The 19096-nt window shown below is 48.3% G+C and overlaps 1 protein-coding gene across 5 annotated transcripts in view; it reads right to left on the bottom strand.

The window, feature by feature from the left end:
* KDF1 (keratinocyte differentiation factor 1) overlaps nt 1–19096 on the bottom strand; it is a 161922-nt gene that overhangs the window by 73235 nt on the left and 69591 nt on the right. The window contains exon 1 of one of the 5 annotated variants that reach the window (XM_063954645.1): nt 18808–18888. The exons of the other annotated variants lie outside the window; for them this stretch is intronic. Coding sequence (XP_063810715.1) covers nt 18808–18873 — 66 coding nt within the window. The 5' untranslated portion in view covers nt 18874–18888. Of the gene's footprint in view, nt 1–18807; nt 18889–19096 lie in introns of those variants that run through there. 5 annotated transcript variants of the gene reach the window in all.

The following is a 19096-nucleotide window of genomic DNA, read 5'->3' as shown; positions in this document are numbered from 1 at the left end:
TCATCATTTCGGCCATTACCTAGGTAAAGACCCTCGGTGCCGTGGATAACCCAAACGGCAGCGTCTGGAACTGATAGTAACAGTCCTGTACCACAAATCTGAGGTACTCCTGGTGAGGGGGGTAAATGGGGACATGTAGGTACGCATCCTTGATGTCCAGGGAGACTATGTAATCCCCCTCGTCCAGGCTCGCAATAACCGCCCTGAGCGATTCCATCTTGAACTTGAACCTTTTGATATAAGTGTTCAAGGATTTTAAATTTAAGATGGGCCTCACCAAACCGTCCGGTTTCGGTACCACACACATTGTGGAATAGTAACCCTTTCCTTGCTGAAGGAGGGGTACCTTGACAATCACTTGCTGTGAATACAGTTTCTGGATAGCCACCAACGCTGCCTCCCTGGCAGAGGGAGTTGCTGGTAAGGCAGATTTTAGGAAACGGCGGGGGGGAAGACGTCTCGAATTCCAGCCTGTACCCCTGAGATAATGTTAGAAGAACCCAGGGATCCACCTGTGGGTAGCCTGTGGCAAAAATGTCGATTTCCCAGCCGTAGCTGTGGAAACGAGGTCTGAAAGACCATCCCCAAACAGTTCCACCCCTCAGCAAAATATTGTCCCTATCCAGGGTATCAATATTATCCGACAGGGAATCTGACCACGCAGCAGCAGCACTGCACATCCATGCTGATGCAATCGCTGGTCGCAATATAATGCCCGTGTGTGTATATATAGCTTTTAGGGTAGCTTCCTGCCTTCTATCAGCAGGATCCTTTAGGGCGGCCGTATCCGGAGACGGTAGTGCCACCTGTTTTGATAAACGTGTAAGCGCTTTATCTACCCTAGGGGATGTTTCCCAACGTGACCTATCCTCTGGCGGGAAAGGGTACGCTGCCAATAACCGTTTAGAAATTATCAATTTCTTATCGGGGGAAGTCCAGGCTTCCTCACACACCTCATTTAATTCCTCAGATGCAGGAAAAACTACTGGTAGTTTTTTCTCACCGAACATAATACCCTTTTTTGTGGTACCTGGGGTACTATCAGAAATGTGTAATACATTTTTCATTGCCTCAATCATGTAACGGGTGGACCTATTGGAGGGTACACTAGTCTCATCGTCGTCGACACTGGAGTCTGTATCCGTGTCGACATCTGTGTCTGTCATCTGAGGTAGCGGGCGTTTTAAAGCCCCTGATGACATTTGAGACGCTGGAACAGTCACAAGCTGAGTAGCCGGCTGTCCTATGTCGTCAAACCTTTTATATAAGGAGCTGACACTGTCACGTAATTCCTTCCATAAGTCCATCCACACAGGTGTCGACCCCTCAGGGGGTGACATCACATTTACAGGCATTTGCTCTGCCTCCACATCATTTTCCTCATCATACATGTCGACACAGCGGTACCGACACACAACACACAGACAGGGAATGCTCTGACAGAGGACAGGACCCCACAAAGCCCTTTGGGGAGACAGAGGGAGAGTGTGCCAGCACACACCAGAGCGCTATATACCACAGGGATATCACCTATAAAGAGTGTTTTCCCCTTACAGCTGCATATATATATTATTCTGCGCCTAAATTTGTGCCCCCCCTCTCTTTTTTACCCTTTCTGTAGTGCAGGACTGCAGGGGAGAGCCAGGGAGCGATCCTTCCAGCGGAGCTGTGAGGGAAAATGGCGCCAGTATGCTGAGGGAGATGGCTCCGCCCCTTTTTCGGCTGGCTTTCTCCCGCTATTTTAATATTTCTGGCAGGGGTTAATATACACCTATATAGCCTCTGGGGCTATATATGGTGTCAGTTTGCCAGCCAAGGTGTTATTTATTGCTGCTCAGGGCGCCCCCCCCCCCCCCAGCACCCTGCACCCATCAGTGACCGCAGTGTGTGGTGTGCATGAGGAGCAATGGCGCACAGCTGCAGTGCTGTGCGCTACCTTGGAGAAGACAGAAGTCTTCAGCGGCCGATTTTCCGGACCTTCTTGCTTCTGGCTCTGTAAGGGGGATGGCGGCGCGGCTCCGGGAACGGACGACGAGGTCGGGTCCTGTGTGCGATCCCTCTGGAGCTAATGGTGTCCAGTAGCCTAAGAAGCCCAAGCTACCACCACTTAGGTAGGTTCGCTTCTTCTCCCCTCAGTCCCTCGGTGCAGTGAGCCTGTTGCCAGCAGGTCTCACTGTAAAATAAAAAACCTAAATTATACTTTCTTTCTAGGAGCTCAGGAGAGCCCCTAGTGTGCATCCAGCTCAGCCAGGCACAGAAATCTAACTGAGGCTTGGAGGAGGGTCATAGGGGGAGGAGCCAGTGCACACCAGATAGTCCTAAATCTTTCTTTAGATGTGCCCAGTCTCCTGCGGAGCCGTCTATTCCCCATGGTCCTTACAGAGTTCCCAGCATCCACTAGGACGTCAGAGAAATCTTATTTTCTCTATTTCTCTAACGTCCTAGTGGATGCTGGGGACTCCGTAAGGACCATGGGGATTATACCAAAGCTCCCAAACGGGCGGGAGAGTGCGGATGACTCTGCAGCACAGATCGAGCAAACACAAGGTCCTCCTCAGCCAGGGTATCAAACTTGTAGAACTTTGCAAAAGTGTTTGAACCTGACCAAGTAGCCGCTCGGCAAAGCTGTAATGCCGAGACCCCTCGGGCAGCCGCCCAAGAAGAGCCCACCTTCCTAGTGGAATGGGCCTTAACTAATTTTGGATGCGGCAATCCAGCCGCAGAATGAGCCTGCTGAATCGTGTTACAGATCCAGCGAGCAATAGTTTGCTTTGAAGCAGGAGCACCAAGCTTGTTGGAAGCATACAGGATAAACAACGACTCTGTTTTCCTGACCCTAGCCGTTCTGGCTACATAAACCTTCAAAGCCCTGACCACATCAAGCAACTCGGAATCCTCCAAGTCAGTAGTAGCCACAGGCACCACAATAGGTTGGTTTATATGAAAGGATGAAACCACTTTCGACAGAAATTGTGGACGGGTCCGCAATTCTGCTCTATCCGCATGGAAAACCAGATAGGGGCTTTTATGTGACAAAGCCGCCAACTCTGACACACGCCTAGCCGAAGCTAAGGCTAATAGCATGACCACCTTCCACATGAGATATTTCAACTCCAACGTTTTGAGTGGTTCAAACCAGTGGGATTTCAGGAAACTCAACACCACGTTAAGATCCCAAGGTGCCACTGGAGGTACAAAAGGGGGCTGAATATGCAGCACTCCCTTTACAAACGTCTGAACTTCAGGTAGAGAAGCCAACTCCTTTTGAAAGAAAATGGATAGGGACGAAATCTGGACCATAATGGAACCTAATTTTAGGCCCAAATTCACTCCGGACTGTAGGAAGTGAAGGAAACGGCCCAGCTGGAATTCCTCCGTAGGAGCATTCCTGGCCTGACACCAAGCAACATATTTTCGCCATATACGGTGATAATGTTGAGCTGTCACGTCCTTCCTAGCCTTTATCAGCGTAGGAATGACCTCATCCGGAATGCCTTTCTCTGCTAGGATCCGGCGTTCAACCGCCATGCCATCAAACGCAGCGGCGGCAAGTCTTGGAACAGACAGGGCCCCTGTTGCAACAAGTCCTGTCTTAGAGGAAGAGGCCACAGGTCCTCTGTGAGCATTTCTTGCAGATCTGGATACCAAGTCCTTCGTGGCCAATCTAAAACAATGAGTATTGTTCTCACTCCTCTTTTTCTTATTATCCTCAGCACCTTGGGTATGAGAGGGAGAGGAGGAAATACCTAGACCGACTGGAACACCCACGGTATCACCAGGGCGTCTACAGCTATCGCCTGAGGGTCTCTTGACCTGGCGCAATACCTCTGTAGCTTTTTGTTGAGGCGGGATGCCATCATGTCCACCTGTGGCAGTTCCCACCGACTTGTAATCTGTGCGAAGACTTCCTGATGAAGTCCCCACTCTCCCGGGTGGAGGTTGTGTCTGCTGAGGAAGTCTGCTTTCCAGTTGTCCACTCCCGGGACGAACATTGCTGACAGTGCGCTTACGTGATTCTCCGCCCAGCGAAGAATTCTGGTGGCTTCCGCCATCGCCACTCTGCTCCTTGTGCCGCCTTGGCGGTTTACATGAGCCACTGCAGTGATGTTGTCTGACTGAATCAGAACCGGTTGGTCGCGAAGCAGGGTCTCCGCTTGACGCAGGGCGTTGTATATGGCCCTTAGTTCCAGGATGTTGATGTGAAGGCAAGTCTCTTGACTTGACCACAGACCTTGGAAATTTCTTCCCTGTGTGACTGCACCCCAACTTCGGAGGCTTGCGTCCGTGGTCACCAGGACCCAGTCCTGAATGCCGAATCTGCGGCCCTCGAGAAGGTGAGCACTCTGCAGCCACCACAGGAGTGACACCCTGGCCCTGAGGGATAGGGTGATTAACCGATGCATCTGAAGATGTGATCCGGACCACTTGTCCAGTAAGTCCCATTGAAAATTCCTCGCATGGAACCTGCCGAAGGAAATGGCCTCGTATGATGCCACCATCTTTCCCAGGACACGAGTGCAGTGATACACTGACACCTGTTTTGGTTTTAATAGGTTCCCGACCAGTGTCATGAGTTCCTGAGCTTTCTCCATCGAGAGATAAACCCTTTTCTGGTCTGTGTCTAGAATCATGCCCAGGAAAGGCAGACGAGTCGTAGGAACCAACTGCGACTTTGGAATATTTAGAATCCAGCCGTGTTGCCGTAACACTTCCATAGAAAGTGCTACGCTGATCAGCAACTGCTCTCTTGATCTCGCTTTTATGGAGGAGATCTTCCAAGTATGGGATAATTGTGACTCCTTACTTCCGCAGGAGTACCATAATTTCCGCCATTACCTTGGTAAATATTCTCTGTGCCGTGGAGAGACCAAACGGCAACGTCTGAAATTGGTAATGACAATCCTGTATAACAAATCTGAGGTACGCCTGATGAGGTGGATAAATGGGGACATGAAGGTATGCATCCTTGATGTCCAGAGACACCATAAAATCCCCCCCTTCCAGGCTTGCGATGACCGCTCTCAGCGATTCCATCTTGAACTTGAACCTTTTCAGGTATATGTTCAGGGATTTTAAATTCAATATGGGTCTGACCGAACCATCTGGTTTCGGGACTACAAACATGGTCGAATAATAACCCCTTCCTTGTTGAAGGAGGGGAACCTTGACCACCACCTGTTGAAGATACAATTTGTGAATTGCAGTTAACACTATTTCCCTCTCGTGGGGGGAAGCTGGCAGGGCTGATTTGAGGTATCGGTGAGGGGGCATCTCCTCGAATTCCAGCTTGTATCCTGAGACACAATATCTATTGCCCAGGGATCCAACTGGGAGCGAACCCACTTGTGGCTGAAATTTCGAAGACGTGCCCCCACCGGGCCTAGCTCCGCCTGTGGAGCCCCAGCGTCATGCGGTGGATTTTGTAGAGGCCGGGGAGGACTTCTGTTCCTGGGAACTAGCTGTGTTGTGCAGCGTCTTTCCTCTGCCCCTGCCAAGAAAGGACGCACCTCGGACTTTCTTGTTTTTCTGTGATCGAAAGGACTGCATTTGATAATACGGTGCTCTCTTAGGCTGTGAGGAAACATATGGCAAAAAATTTGACTTTCCAGCAGTAGCTGTGGAGACCAGGTCCGAGAGACCCTCCCCAAACAATTCCTCACCCTTGTAAGGTAAACCCTTCATATGCCTTTTTGAGTCGGCATCACCTGTCCATTGCCGAGTCCACAGGACCCTTCTGGCAGAAATTGACATAGCATTTATTCTAGAACCCAGTAGACTAATGTCTCTTTGAGCATCTCTCATATATAGGACAGCGTCTTTAATATGCCCCAAGGTCAACAATATAGTATCCTTGTCTAAGGTATCAATTTCCTCAGACACGGTATCCGTCTATGCTGCTACAGCACTACACACCCAGGCCGACGCGATCGCCGGCCTCAGTAAGGTACCTGAATGTGTATAAATGGACTTCAGGGTAACCTCCTGTTTGCGATCTTTGAGGGTAGCCGTATCCTGTGACGGCAGGGCTACCTTCTTGGATAAGCGTGTTAAAGCTTTGTCCACCTTAGGGGAGGATTCCCAGCGTAACCTGTCCGTTGGCGGGAAAGGATACGCCATAAGAATCCTTTTGGAAATCTGCAGTTTTTTTATCTGGAGATTCCCAAGCCTTTTCACATAACTCATTTAGCTTGTGTGAGGGGGGAAAGGTTACCTCCGGCTTCTTTTCCCCATACATATGTACCCTCTTGTCAGGGACTGGGATTTCCTCTGTGATGTGCAACACATCCTTAATTGCTATAATCATATAACAGATGGATTTAGCCAATTTTGGCTGTAACTTTGCATCATCGTAATCGACACTGGAGTCAGAATCCATGTCGGTATCTGTGTCAACAATTTGGGATAGTGGGTGCTTCTGAGACCCTGACGGCCTCTGCGACATAGGATCAGGCACGGGTTGGGACCCTGACTGTCCTGAGGCTTCAGCTTTTTCTATCCTTTTATGCAAGGAATTAACATTATCATTTAAAACCTTCCACATATCCATCCAATCAGGTGTCGGCGCCATCGGCGGAGACACCACATTCATTTGCTCCCGCTCTGCTTCCACATAGCCTTCCTCATCAGACATGTCGACACAAGCGTACCGACACACCACACTCACAGGGAATGCCCTTTTTGAAGACAGTTCCCCCACAAGGCCCTTAGGAGAGACAGAGAGAGAGAGAGAGAGAGAGAGTATGCCAGCACACACCCCAGCGCTAACCCAGGAATAACACAGTAACTTAATGTTAACCCAGTAGCTGCTGTTTATATATTGTTTTTTGCACCTAATTGTGCCCCCCCTCTCTTTTTACCCTCTTCTACCGTGTATCTGCAGGGGAGAGCCTGGGGAGCTTCCTCTCAGCGGAGCTGTGGAGAAAAAATGGCGCTGGTGAGTGCTGAGGAAGAAGCTCCGCCCCCTCAGCGGCGGGCTTCTGTCCCGCTTAAATATGCAATTTTTGGCGGGGGCTCATACATATATACAGTGCCCAACTGTATATATGTTTAACTTTTGCCAAAAGAGGTCCCAAATGCTGCCCAGGGCGCCCCCCCCTGCGCCCCTGCACCCTTACAGTGACCGGAGTATGTGAGGTGTGTGGGAGCAATGGCGCACAGCTGCAGTGCTGTGCGTTACCTCAGTGAAGAACGGAGTCTTCTGCCGCCTGTGAAGTCTTCTTTGCTTCTCATACTCACCCGGCTTCTGTCTTCCGGCTCTGCGAGGGGGACGGCGGCGTGGCTCTGGGATCAGACGGCGAGGGTGAGATCCGGTGTACGATCCCTCTGGAGCTAATGGTGTCCAGTAGCCTAAGAAGCAGGACTTAGCTTCAGAGAGTAGGGCTGCTTCTCTCCCCTCAGTCCCACGATTCAGGGAGTCTGTTGCCAGCATAGCTCCCTGAAAATAAAAAAACCTAAAAAAATACTCTCTCTCAGCAAACTCAGGAGAGCTCACTGAAGAGCACCCAGCTCGTCTGGGCACAGTATCAAACTGAGGTCTGGAGGAGGGGCATAGAGGGAGGAGCCAGTGCACACCAGAACCTAAATTCTTTCTTAAAGTGCCCATGTCTCCTGCGGAGCCCGTCTATCCCCATGGTCCTTACGGAGTCCCCAGCATCCACTAGGACGTTAGAGAAAAGTCTTATTGCGCGTGGGAGGACATTCCACAGAGTAGGTGCAGCTCGAAGGAAGTCCTGCAATTGGAGCAAGTTATGAGTGTGGATAAGACACGCAGATCTTGAGCAGAGTGGAGAGGTAAAGTTGGGGTATATTTTGAGATAAGTGAAGAGATGTATGTTGGTGAAGTTTGTTTAATAGCCTTATATTTAAGTAAAAGTATTTTAGATTGAATTACGGTAGAATACAGGCAGTCAGTGGACGGACTGACAAAGCGGATAAGCAGATGAACGTCTAGTGAGGAAGATTAGCCTTGCAGCTGCATTCAAAATGGATTGTAGTGGCGAGTCTTTTCTGGAAAGACCAGTTTGGAGACTATTGCAATAATTGATTTGAGAGATCATGAGTGCATGAATTAGAGTTTTTGCAGTGTCTTGTGTAAGATTAGGCTGTATTTTGGATGTTTTTTTTTTTTTAGATGTATGTTACATGATTTAGAGACAGATTGAATTTAGAAAGAAGTTTGGAGTCAAAAATTACACCAAGGCAGCGAGCTTGTGGGGTAGCGTTGATTGTCAAGTTATCAACAATGATAGAGATATCAGGTTGGTAACGATTATGAGCCAGTGGAAATATAATTAATTCTGTTTTGGAAATGTTAAGTTTGAGGTGGCAAGAAGACATCCAAGATAGAACGGCAGAAAGGCATTCAGTGACGTGGACCAGTACAGATGTTCACAAACCTGGGGTTGATAGGTAGATTACAGTATTATCTGCATACAGATGATACTGAAATTCGAGAACGGATTAGTTTGCCAAGAGATGTGGTATAGATTGAGAAAAGCAGATGGCTCAAGACTGAGCATCTCAGTACTCCAACTGATAAAGCTATTGAAGAGGAGGTGGAATCAGAAGCAAACACTGAAAGAACGATTAGATAGGTAGGATGAGAACCAAGAAAGGGCTGTGTCCTGAAGACCTAGGGATTGTAGTGTTTGTATGAGAAGAGGGTGGTCAGTGTCAAAAGCAGAGAGATCTAGAAGAAAAATAATTGAGTAATGGCCTTTAAAACTAACTAGTGACCAAATAATTTACTATTTTAGTCAGTGCTGCCTCTGGAGTGTTTGGAACAAAAGCCTGACTGAAGTGGGTCCAATAGTTGTGTGAGTTAAGAAAGTCTGTGAGGAGAGTGTAGGCAAGCCTCCCAGGTAGCTTGGAGAGGTAAGGGAGCTAACAGATGGGATGGTAGTTTGAAGAGGGTTAAGGACAGAACTTTGTTTTTTTCAGAACGGAAGTAATCACTGCATGCTTGAACAGCGAAGGAAAGATACCAGTAGAGAGAGATTGCAGATGTTAGTTATGGTTGGTATGAGCACAGGAGACATTTACTTTTTTGCGAAGGTATAGGAGAGGTAGTGGAGAAGCAGGATGAGTAGCGTGTTGCTACTTCATCTTCATTTGTGGGATCAAATGAAGAGAATGTGCCAGAGGGTTCAGGTAGGGAATTGAGCAGGCCATTGGCTGGGGAAGAGCATTCCATTTCATTTCGGATCCATCAATCTTGTCCACTGATCGTAGCTTGTGGATTGGGTGAGGGAGGGTTAAGAAGTGATTTAAATGCATTGAAAAGTCACTTCAGGTTAGCAGCTTGAGCAGAGATGAGTGATTGGAAGTATGTTTGTTTGGCAGTGTAGAGGGGATTACAATAAGAGTGGTAGATATTCTTATACGTGGAGAAGTCGCTAGGACTACAGAGATTAATCCCACTGATGTTCTACTTTACCCGAGAGCTTTTGAAGGTGTCTTGTTTCTGTAGAATGGAATGGTTGACATCTAAGCCTACGTGCAGAGCAACAGGTAGCAGGAGAAACTTCAACAAGGGCTGTTACTAGATTTTGGTTCAGGTGTGATACAGTCTCAAGAGAGGTGAATGTAGAAATAGGTGAGAGTAGTTGTTGCAGAGAGCTGGAAAGTTGTTGAAAAATAAGATTTTACTCACCGGTAAATCTATTTCTCGTAGTCCGTAGTGGATGCTGGGACTCCGTAAGGACCATGGGGATTAGCGGCTCCGCAGGAGACTGGGCACAACTAAAGAAAGCTTTAGGACTACCTGGTGTGCACTGGCTCCTCCCACTAAGACCCTCCTCCAGACCTCAGTTAGGATACTGTGCCCGGAAGAGCTGACACAATAAGGAAGGATTTTGAATCCCGGGTAAGACTCATACCAGCCACACCAATCACACCGTATAACTCGTGATACTATACCCAGTTAACAGTATGATAACAACTGAGCCTCTCAACAGATGGCTCAACAATAACCCTTTAGTTAGGCAATAACTATATACAAGTATTGCAGACAATCCGCACTTGGGATGGGCGCCCAGCATCCACTACGGACTACGAGAAATAGATTTACCGGTGAGTAAAATCTTATTTTCTCTAACGTCCTAAGTGGATGCTGGGACTCCGTAAGGACCATGGGGATTATACCAAAGCTCCCAAACGGGCGGGAGAGTGCGGATGACTCAGCAGCACCGAATGAGCAAACTCTAGGTCCTCCTCAGCCAGGGTATCAAACTTGTAGACTCTTGGCAAGAGTGTTTTAACCCGACCAAGTAACAGCTCGGCACATTTGTAAAGCCGAGACCCCTCGGGCAGCCGCCCAAGAAGAGCCCACTTTCCTCGTGGAATGGGCTTTCACAGATTTAGGGTGCGGCATTCCAGCCGCAGAATGTGCAAGTTGAATCGTGCTACAGATCCAGCGAGCAATAGTCTGCTTAGAAGCAGGAGCACCCAGCTTGTTGGGTGCATACAGGATAAATAGCGAGTCAGTTTTCCTGACTCCAGCCGTCCTGGAAACATATACTTTTCAGGGCCCTGACTACGTCCAGAAAAACTTGGAATCCTCCAAGTCCCAAGTAGCCGCAGGCACCACAATAGGTTGGTTCACATGAAAAACTGATACCACCTTAGGAAGGAATTGGGAACGAGTCCTCAATTCCGCCTTATCCATATAGAATACAGATAAGGGCATTTGTATGACAAAGCCGCCAATTCTGATACACGCCTGGCCGACGCCACGGCCCACAGCATGACCACTTTCCACGTGAGGTATTGTAGCTCCACGGATTTAAGTGGCTCAACTCAATGCGACTTCAGGAAATCCAACACTACGTTGAGATTCCACGGTGCCACTGGAGGCACAAACGGGGGCTGACTATGCAGCTCTCCCTTAACAAAAGTCTGAACTTCAGGCAGTGAAGCCAGTTCTATTTTGGAAGAAAATCGATAGAGCCGAAATCTGTACCTTAATGGAACCCAATTTTAGGCCCATAGTCACCTCTGACCTGTAGCAAGTGCAGAAAACGACCTAGCTGAAATTCCTCCTTTTGGGCCTTACTGGCCTCACAGCACGCAACATATTACCGCCATATGCGGTGATAATGGTTTGCGTTCACTTCTTTCCTAGCTATAAATAGCGTAGGGATAACTTCCACCGGAATGCCCTTTTCCTTCAGGATCCGGCGTTCAACCGCCATGCCTTCAAACGCAGCCGCGGTACGTCTTGCAACAGACAGGCCCCCTGCTGCAGCAGGTCCTGTCTGAGCGGCAGAGGCCATGGGTCCTGTGAGATCATTCTTGGAGTTCTGGTTACCAAGCTCTTCTTGGCCACCCGGACCAATGAGTATAGTTCTTACTCATCTACTTCTTATTATTCTCATTACCCTGGGTATGAGAGGCAGAGAAGGGAACATATACACCGACTGGTACACCCACGGTGTTACCAGAGCGTCTACAACTATCGCCTGAAGGTCCCTTGACCTGGCGCAATATCTTTGTAGCTATTTGTTGAGGCGGGACGCCATCCTGTCCACCTGTGGCCTTTCCCCACGGTGTCTGCTGAGAAAGTTCTCAGTTGTCCACTCCGGGAATGAACACTGCTGACAGTGCTAACACATGATTTTCCGCCCATCGGAGAATCCTTGTGGCTTCTGCCATCACCATCCTGCTTCTTGTGCCGCCCTGTCGGTTTACGTGAGCGACCGCCGTGATGTTGTCTGACTGGATCAGCACCGGCCGGTGTTGAAGCAGGGGTCTAGCCTGACTTAGGGCATTGTAAATGGCCCAAAGTTCCAGAACATTTATGTGTAGGGAAGTCTCCTGACTTTTCCATAGGCCTTGGAAGTTTCTTCCCTGTGTGACTGCCCCCCCAGCCTTGAAGGCTGGCATCCGTGGTCAACAGGACCCAGTCCTGTATGCCGAATCTGCGGCCCCCCAGAAGATGTGCAGTCACCACCACAGCGACACCCTGGCCCTTGGAGACAGGGTTATCCGCCGATGCATCTGAGAATGCGACCCGGACCACTTGTCCAACAGATCCCACTGGAAGATCCTTGCATGGGACTTGGCGAATGGAAATTCTTCGTAAGAAGCTACCATCTATCCCAAGGCTCGCGTGCATAGATGCACCGACACCTGTATTTGTATTAGGAGGTCTCCGTCTAGAGACGCCAACTCCTTGGACTTCTCCTCCGGGAGAAACCCTTTTTATCCTGTTCTGTGTCCAGAACCATACCCAGGAACAGTAGACACGTCGTATGAACCAGCAGTGACTTTGGAATATTCAGAATCCAGCCGTGCTGTTGTAGCACTTCCCGAGATAGTGCTACTCCGACCTCGCCTTTATAAGGAGATCATCCAAGTACGGGATAAGTACTTCGGCCATTTCCTTGGTAAATACCCTCGGTGCCGGGGACAGACCAACGGCAACATCTGGAATTGGTAATGACAATCCTGTACCACAATTTTGAGGTACACCTGGTGACGAGGGTAAATAGGGACATGCAGGCTTGCAATAATCGCCCTGAGCGATTCCATTTTGAACTTGAACCTTCGTATATAAGTGTTCAAGGATTTCAATTTTAGAATGGGTCTCACCGAACCGTCTGGTTTCGGTACCACAACATTTTGGAATAGTAACCCCGGCTTGTTGAAAGAGGGGTACCTTGATTTCACCTGCTGGAAGTACAGCTTGTGAATTGCAGCCAGTACTACCTTTCTCCGAGGGCAGCAGGCAAGGCTGATGTGAGGCAACGGCGAGGGGGAGTCGTCTCGAACTCCAGCCTGTATCCTTGTGATACTACTTGCAGAACCTAGGGATCCACCTGTGGGCAAGCCCACTGATCCCTGCAGGTCCCGAGACGCGCCCCCACCGCACCTGTCTCCACCTGTGGAGCCCCAGCGTCATGCGGTGGACTCAGAGGAAGCGAGGGAAGATATTTGATTCTGGAACTGGCTGACTGGTGCAGCTTTTTCCTTCTTCCCTTGTCTCTGTACAGAAAGGAAGCGCCTTTGACCCGCTTGCTTTTCTGAAGCCGAAAAGACTGTACCTGAAAATACAGTGCTTTCTTTAGGCTTTTGTGAGGAAACCTGAGGTAAAATTTTTTCTTCCCAGCTGTTGCTGTGGATACGAGGTCCCAGAGACCATCCCCAAACAATTCCTCACCCTTATAAGGCAGAATCTTCATGTGCCTTTTAAATGCAGCATCACCTGTACACTGCCGGGTTTCTACTACCCTCCTGGCAGAATGGACACTGCATTAATTCTGGATGCCAGCCGGCAAATATCCCTCTGTGCATCCTTTATATATAAGACCACCTCTTAAATATGCTCAATGTTAGCAAATATTATTATCCCTGTCTTAGCGTATTAATATTATCTGACAGGGTGTCAGACCACGCTGCAGCAGCACTATTTATGCTGAGGCAATTACAGGTTTCAGTATATAACCTGAGTGTGTAAATACAGACTTCAGGATCGCCTCCTGCTTTTTATCAGCAGGTTCCTTCAAGGTGGCCGTATCCTAAGACAGCAGTGCCACCTTTTTACAAACGTGTGAGCGCCTTATCCACCCTAAGGGATATCTCCCAACGTGACCTATCCTCTGGCGGGAAAGGGTACGCCATCAGTAACTTTTTAGAAATAACCAGTTTCTTATCGGGGGAAACCACGCTTCTTTACACACTTTATTCATTCATCTGATGGGGGAACAAAACACTGGCTGCTTTTTCTCCCCAAAAATAAAACCCTTTTTATGTGGTACTTGGGTTCATGTCAGAAAATGCGTAACACATTTTTCATTGCAGAGATCATGTAACGGATGTTCCTAGTGGATTGTGTATATGTCTCAACCTCGTCGACACTGGAGTCAGACTCCGTGTCGACATCTGTGTCTGCCATCTGAGGTAACGGGCGTTGTTTTTAGCCCCTGATGGCCTTTGAGATGCCTGGGCAGACGCGGGCTGAGAAGCCGGCTGTCCCACAGCTGTTACGTCATCCAGCCTTTTATGTAAGGAGTTGACACTGTCGGTTAATACCTTCCACCTATACATCCACTCTGGTGTCGGCCCCACAGGGGGCGACATCCCATTTATCGGCCTCTGCTCCGCCTCCACGTAACCTTCCTCATCAAACATGTCGACACAGCCGTACCGACACACCGCACACACACTGGGAATGCTCTGACTGAGGACAGGACCCCACAAAGTCCTTTGGGGAGACCGAGAGAGAGTATGCCAGCACACACCAGAGCGCTATATAATGCAGGGATTAACACTATAATTGAGTGATTTTTCCCCAAATAGCTGCTTGTATACATATATTGCGCCTAAATTTAGTGCCTCCCCTCTCTTTTTAACCCTTTGAGCCTGAAAACTACAGGGGAGAGCCTGGGGAGCTTTCTTCCAGTTGCACTGTGAAGAGAAAATGGCGCCAGTGTGCTGAGGGAGAAGCCCCGCCCCCTTTTCAACTGACTTTCTCCCGCTTTTTCTGTGATACTGGCAGGGGTAATTTTACATCTATATAGCCTCTAGGACTATATATGATGTATATTTTTGCCAGCCAAGGTGTTATTTATTGCCCTCAGGGCGCCCCCCCCAAGCGCCCTGCACCCTCAGTGACCGGAGTGTGAAGTGTGCATGAGGAGCAATGGCGCACAGCTGCAGTGCTGTGCGCTACCTTGATGAAGACTGAAGTCTTCTGCCGCCGATTTTCCGGACCATCTTCATGCTTCTGGCTCTGTAAGGGGGACGGCGGCGCGGCTCCGGGAACGAACACCAAGGACGGGTCCTGCGGTCGATCCCTCTGGAGCTAATGGTGTCCAGTAGCCTAAGAAGCCCAAGCTAGCTGCAAGCAGGTAGGTTCGCTTCTTCTCCCCTTAGTCCCTCGATGCAGTGAGCCTGTTGCCAGCAGGCCTCACTGTAAAATAAAAAACCTAATTTAAACTTTCTTTCTAGAAGCTCAGGAGAGCTCCTAGTGTGCAACCAGCTCGGGCCGGGCACAGAAATCTAACTGAGGTCTGGAGGAGGGTCTTAGTGGGAGGAGCCAGTGCACACCAGGTAGTCCTAAAGCTTTCTTTAGTTGTGCCCAGTCTCCTGCGGAGCCGCTAATCCCCATGGTCCTTACGGAGTCCCAGCATCCACTTAGGACGTTAGAGAAATAATATTTGTGTGTTTAAGGAGGCTTATTAGACTTCCGTGACCGTGAGTTTTACGTAATGGAGGAGTCTGAAGTAATGGAGGAGAGCTTGAAAGTGACAAGGTTGTGATCAAAGATAGGGAAAGAAGTATTAGTGAACATATAAACGGAGCATAGTCTTGTGAATTCAAGATCAAGGTACTGGTCCTCCTGACGAGTGGATGGCGTCAGTCCATTGGGAGAGGCTCAGAGAGGAGATTAGAGAGAGTAGTTTGGAGGCATGAGCAGCAGAATTCTGACTGTCAATGGAGATACTGAAATCAACCATGATGTTAGTGGGGATTTCAGAGCATAGGAAGTGAGGGAGCCATGTAGAAATATCTTCCAGAAATTGTTTGGGTTGTCCAGGTGTGCAATAGCAGCAACAGAGAGAGACAGGGGTGAAAAATGAGTAATGGTCAAAGTTACCTTAGTTAACTCTTTCTTAAAGATCCATAGGGTTCACAGGGTATACCATGGGGTTTGTAGGTGGTGGTAGTACCGGGCACCAGTTAAGCTTTTGGCATCCCAAAATGGTCTGGTCCTTTTCCCCTCCTACACCCCACCTCCATGCTCAGGAATGCTCAGTTTTGGGGTTCCATAGGGGGTCCACAGGGAATACCATGGGGATGTCCCAAAGCAGTAATTTTAAGGGAGGGGACTCTCCTGAGCGGATAAAAGAATCTAGTGTCCAAAAGATGCATCTTGGGAAGCTAAAGTATCAAAGGCATAAAGCCTAAGAAAGGTTAGGACAGAAGACCATGTAGCCGTCTTGCACAGTTGTTAAGCAGATGATCCACGGTGTGCTGCCCATGAAAGATCCACAGAGCGAGTAGAATGAGCTGAACCTTAGAGGGTACAGGAAGTTTAGCCTGGGTGTACGCCTGTGAAATGGTTATACAAATTCATCTAGCCAGAGTCTATTTGTCGGCTGGCCAACCCCTCTTGTGGAAGACAGAGGACAAGGAAGAAATCTGATTTCAGAAGAGAACTGGTACAGTCCACAAAGATCCTGAGAGCCCAGACTACGTGTCAAGGGAGGCTTCCCCAATCGAAAGGTTCAGAGATTGAAAAGCCAGTACCATAATCGCCTCATTAAGATGGAACCGGGACACAACCGTAGAAAGATAATTATGCCTAGAGCCACCAGGAGTACATATGGAGGCTGAACCCGGAGTACCCCTTTACGCTGTGTGTAAAAGAATTGTTGAGAGGACCGTCTCATGAATGAGATTGCGTACCCGTGAGACAACTTCCTGCACACAGGCCTTCTGTTGTGCGGCACCCAGGCCTGTGTAGCCTGGAGAAGTCGCCCCCCCACCACCCTGGGGTCCCCTAGGAGGAGGCCCGCCCCATCAGGCTGCGGGCTTGTCATAACGTTTTGCTGGGGGTTCTTCGCCAGATCCTGAGGGTTCTAGCTAATGTGGTTTTGGCTGGTCAGGTGTGATATAACAGACAGCACATAACTCATCATGTAAGTTATCCTAAGGTGACAGACCTGCCGAGCAGGATTTACAAGAGGTTAAAAAATAAGAATTTACTCACCGGTAATTCTATTCTCGTAGTCCGTAGTGGATGCTGGGGACTCCGTAAGGACCATGGGGAATAGACGGGCTCCGCAGGAGACTGGGCACTCTAAAAGAAAGATTAGGTACTATCTGGTGTGCACTGGCTCCTCCCTCTATGCCCCTCCTCCAGACCTCAGTTAGGGAAACTGTGCCCGGAAGAGCTGACACTACAAGGAAAGTATATGGAATCCAGGGTAAGACTCATACCAGCCACACCAATCACACCGTATAACTTGTGATAACCATACCCAGTTAACATTATGAACAACAACTGAGCCTCAATCAACGGATGGCTCATAACAATAACCCTTTAGTAAGCAATAACTATATACACGTATTGCAGAAGCAGTCCGCACTTGGGACGGGCGCCCAGCATCCACTACGGACTACGAGAAATAGAAATACCGGTGAGTAAATTCTTATTTTCTAGTGGATGCTGGGGACTCTGTAAGGACCATGGGGATTATACCAAAGCTCCCAAACGGGCGGGAGAGTGCGGACGACTCTGCAGCACCGAATGAGCAAACTCAAGGTCCTCCTCAGCCAGGGTATCAAACTTGTAGAACTTAGCAAATGTGTTTGAACCCGACCAAGTAGCAGCTCGGCAAAGCTGTAAAGCCGAGACCCCTCGGGCAGCCGCCCAAGAAGAGCCCACCCTCCTTGTGGAATGGGCTTTTACTGATTTTGGATGCGGCAATCCAGCCGCAGAGTGAGCCAGCTGAATCGTGCTACAGATCCAGCGAGCAATAGTCTGCTTCGAAGCAGAAGCGCCAACCTTGTTGGCTGCATACAGAATAAACAGCGAGTCAGACTTTCTGACTCCCGCCGTTCTGGAAACATAAATTTTCAAAGCCCGGACTACGTCAAGCAACTTGGAATCCTCCAAGTCCCTAGTAGCCTAAAAACCTAAAAACTAGAACCTAAAAACTTTTTCTAAGCAACTCTTTAAGAGAGCCACCTAGATTGCACCCTGCTCGGACGGGCACAAAAACCTAACTGAGGCTTGGAGGAGGGTCATAGGGGGAGGAGCCAGTACACACCATGTGATCCTAAAAGCTTACTTTTTGTGCCCTGTCTCCTGCGGAGCCGCTATACCCCATGGTCCTGACGGAGTCCCCAGCATCCACTAGGACGTTAGAGAAAATAAGTTGAATGTGAGAGATAAATATAGTTATAGGAGGTTTGTGAATGTTTTTAATGGTGACAGGGTGTGGATGTTACAAAGTATATAAGTAAAAAGCTCATGAGAGTTGAGAAGACGAGAGTGGATAATTGAAGCGGCAATGTGCAAGGAGGGGTGAGTTGCAGGGAAATTTAAATGATGTAATAATCTTGAAGCAAATATCATGCAGTGCTATGAGAAAAAGTAGTTAGTTAGTGGTTCATTGTGTGTTTGGTCAAAGTTATTTTGGGTTTGTGCAAAATAAGTTTTTAAAAGACCTTTTCTTGATGTTGTTCAATGTTTGCTCAACTGTTCATTTTCAAAATGCCTAGTGATATAAACGCTGAGAATTTAAAAGCACAAATTACAGCACAGCTGTCTCAGTACTGCATCTAGAGATATACTGTACTATGTTTAACCAATCAAAAGGTGTTAGATTGCAGTGTTTGACTATGCAAATACCAGCCCAGTATGCCTTCATTAACTATGCATCAATGACCAAGATTTAAAAACACAGGTATTTAATATTGCAAACAAATCCTGAAATTACAAATTGTTTGCATAGTGTTTCCCAAACAGAGGGCTTAATTCAGGGTTGATCACAAAAGTAAAATCTCTCTCTAATGGGCAAAACCATGTGCAATGCAGGTGGGGCAGATATAACACGTGCAGAAAGTTAGATTTGGGTGGAGTGTGTTCATGCTGAAATCTAAATTGCAGTGTAAAAATAAAGCAGCCAGTATTTTCCCTGCACAGAATCAAAATAACAAATACAAATTTAACTCTCTGCACGTTATATTTGCCCCACCTGCAGTGCACTTGGTTTTGCCCATTAGAGAAAGATTTTGCTTTTGCAATCAATCCTGAATTAGGCTCAGAGTGCAGATTACAGGGTGAGATGAACATACATTTAGTATAGAGATTGTTTGCAGAGTACAGATTGCAGTAGGCAGATTACAGGGCGAGATGAACATACATTTAAAGGTGTGTACACACAGTGAGATCCCTGCTATGTTCGATTTTGACTATGAGATTTCCCTTGAACTCCCTCAGAGCTCAGATAGTACAGATAGTACAGATAATAAGATTTTACTCACCGGTAAATCTATTTCTCGTAGTCCGTAGTGGATGCTGGGACTCCGTAAGGACCATGGGGATTAGCGGCTCCGCAGGAGACTGGGCACAACTAAAGAAAGC

This window comes from Pseudophryne corroboree, chromosome 2 (assembly GCF_028390025.1).
Source record: "Pseudophryne corroboree isolate aPseCor3 chromosome 2, aPseCor3.hap2, whole genome shotgun sequence".
NCBI lineage: Eukaryota > Metazoa > Chordata > Amphibia > Anura > Myobatrachidae > Pseudophryne > Pseudophryne corroboree.
Note: the sequence above shows the minus strand (reverse complement) of the source record. Positions and strands in the feature narration are given on the sequence as shown.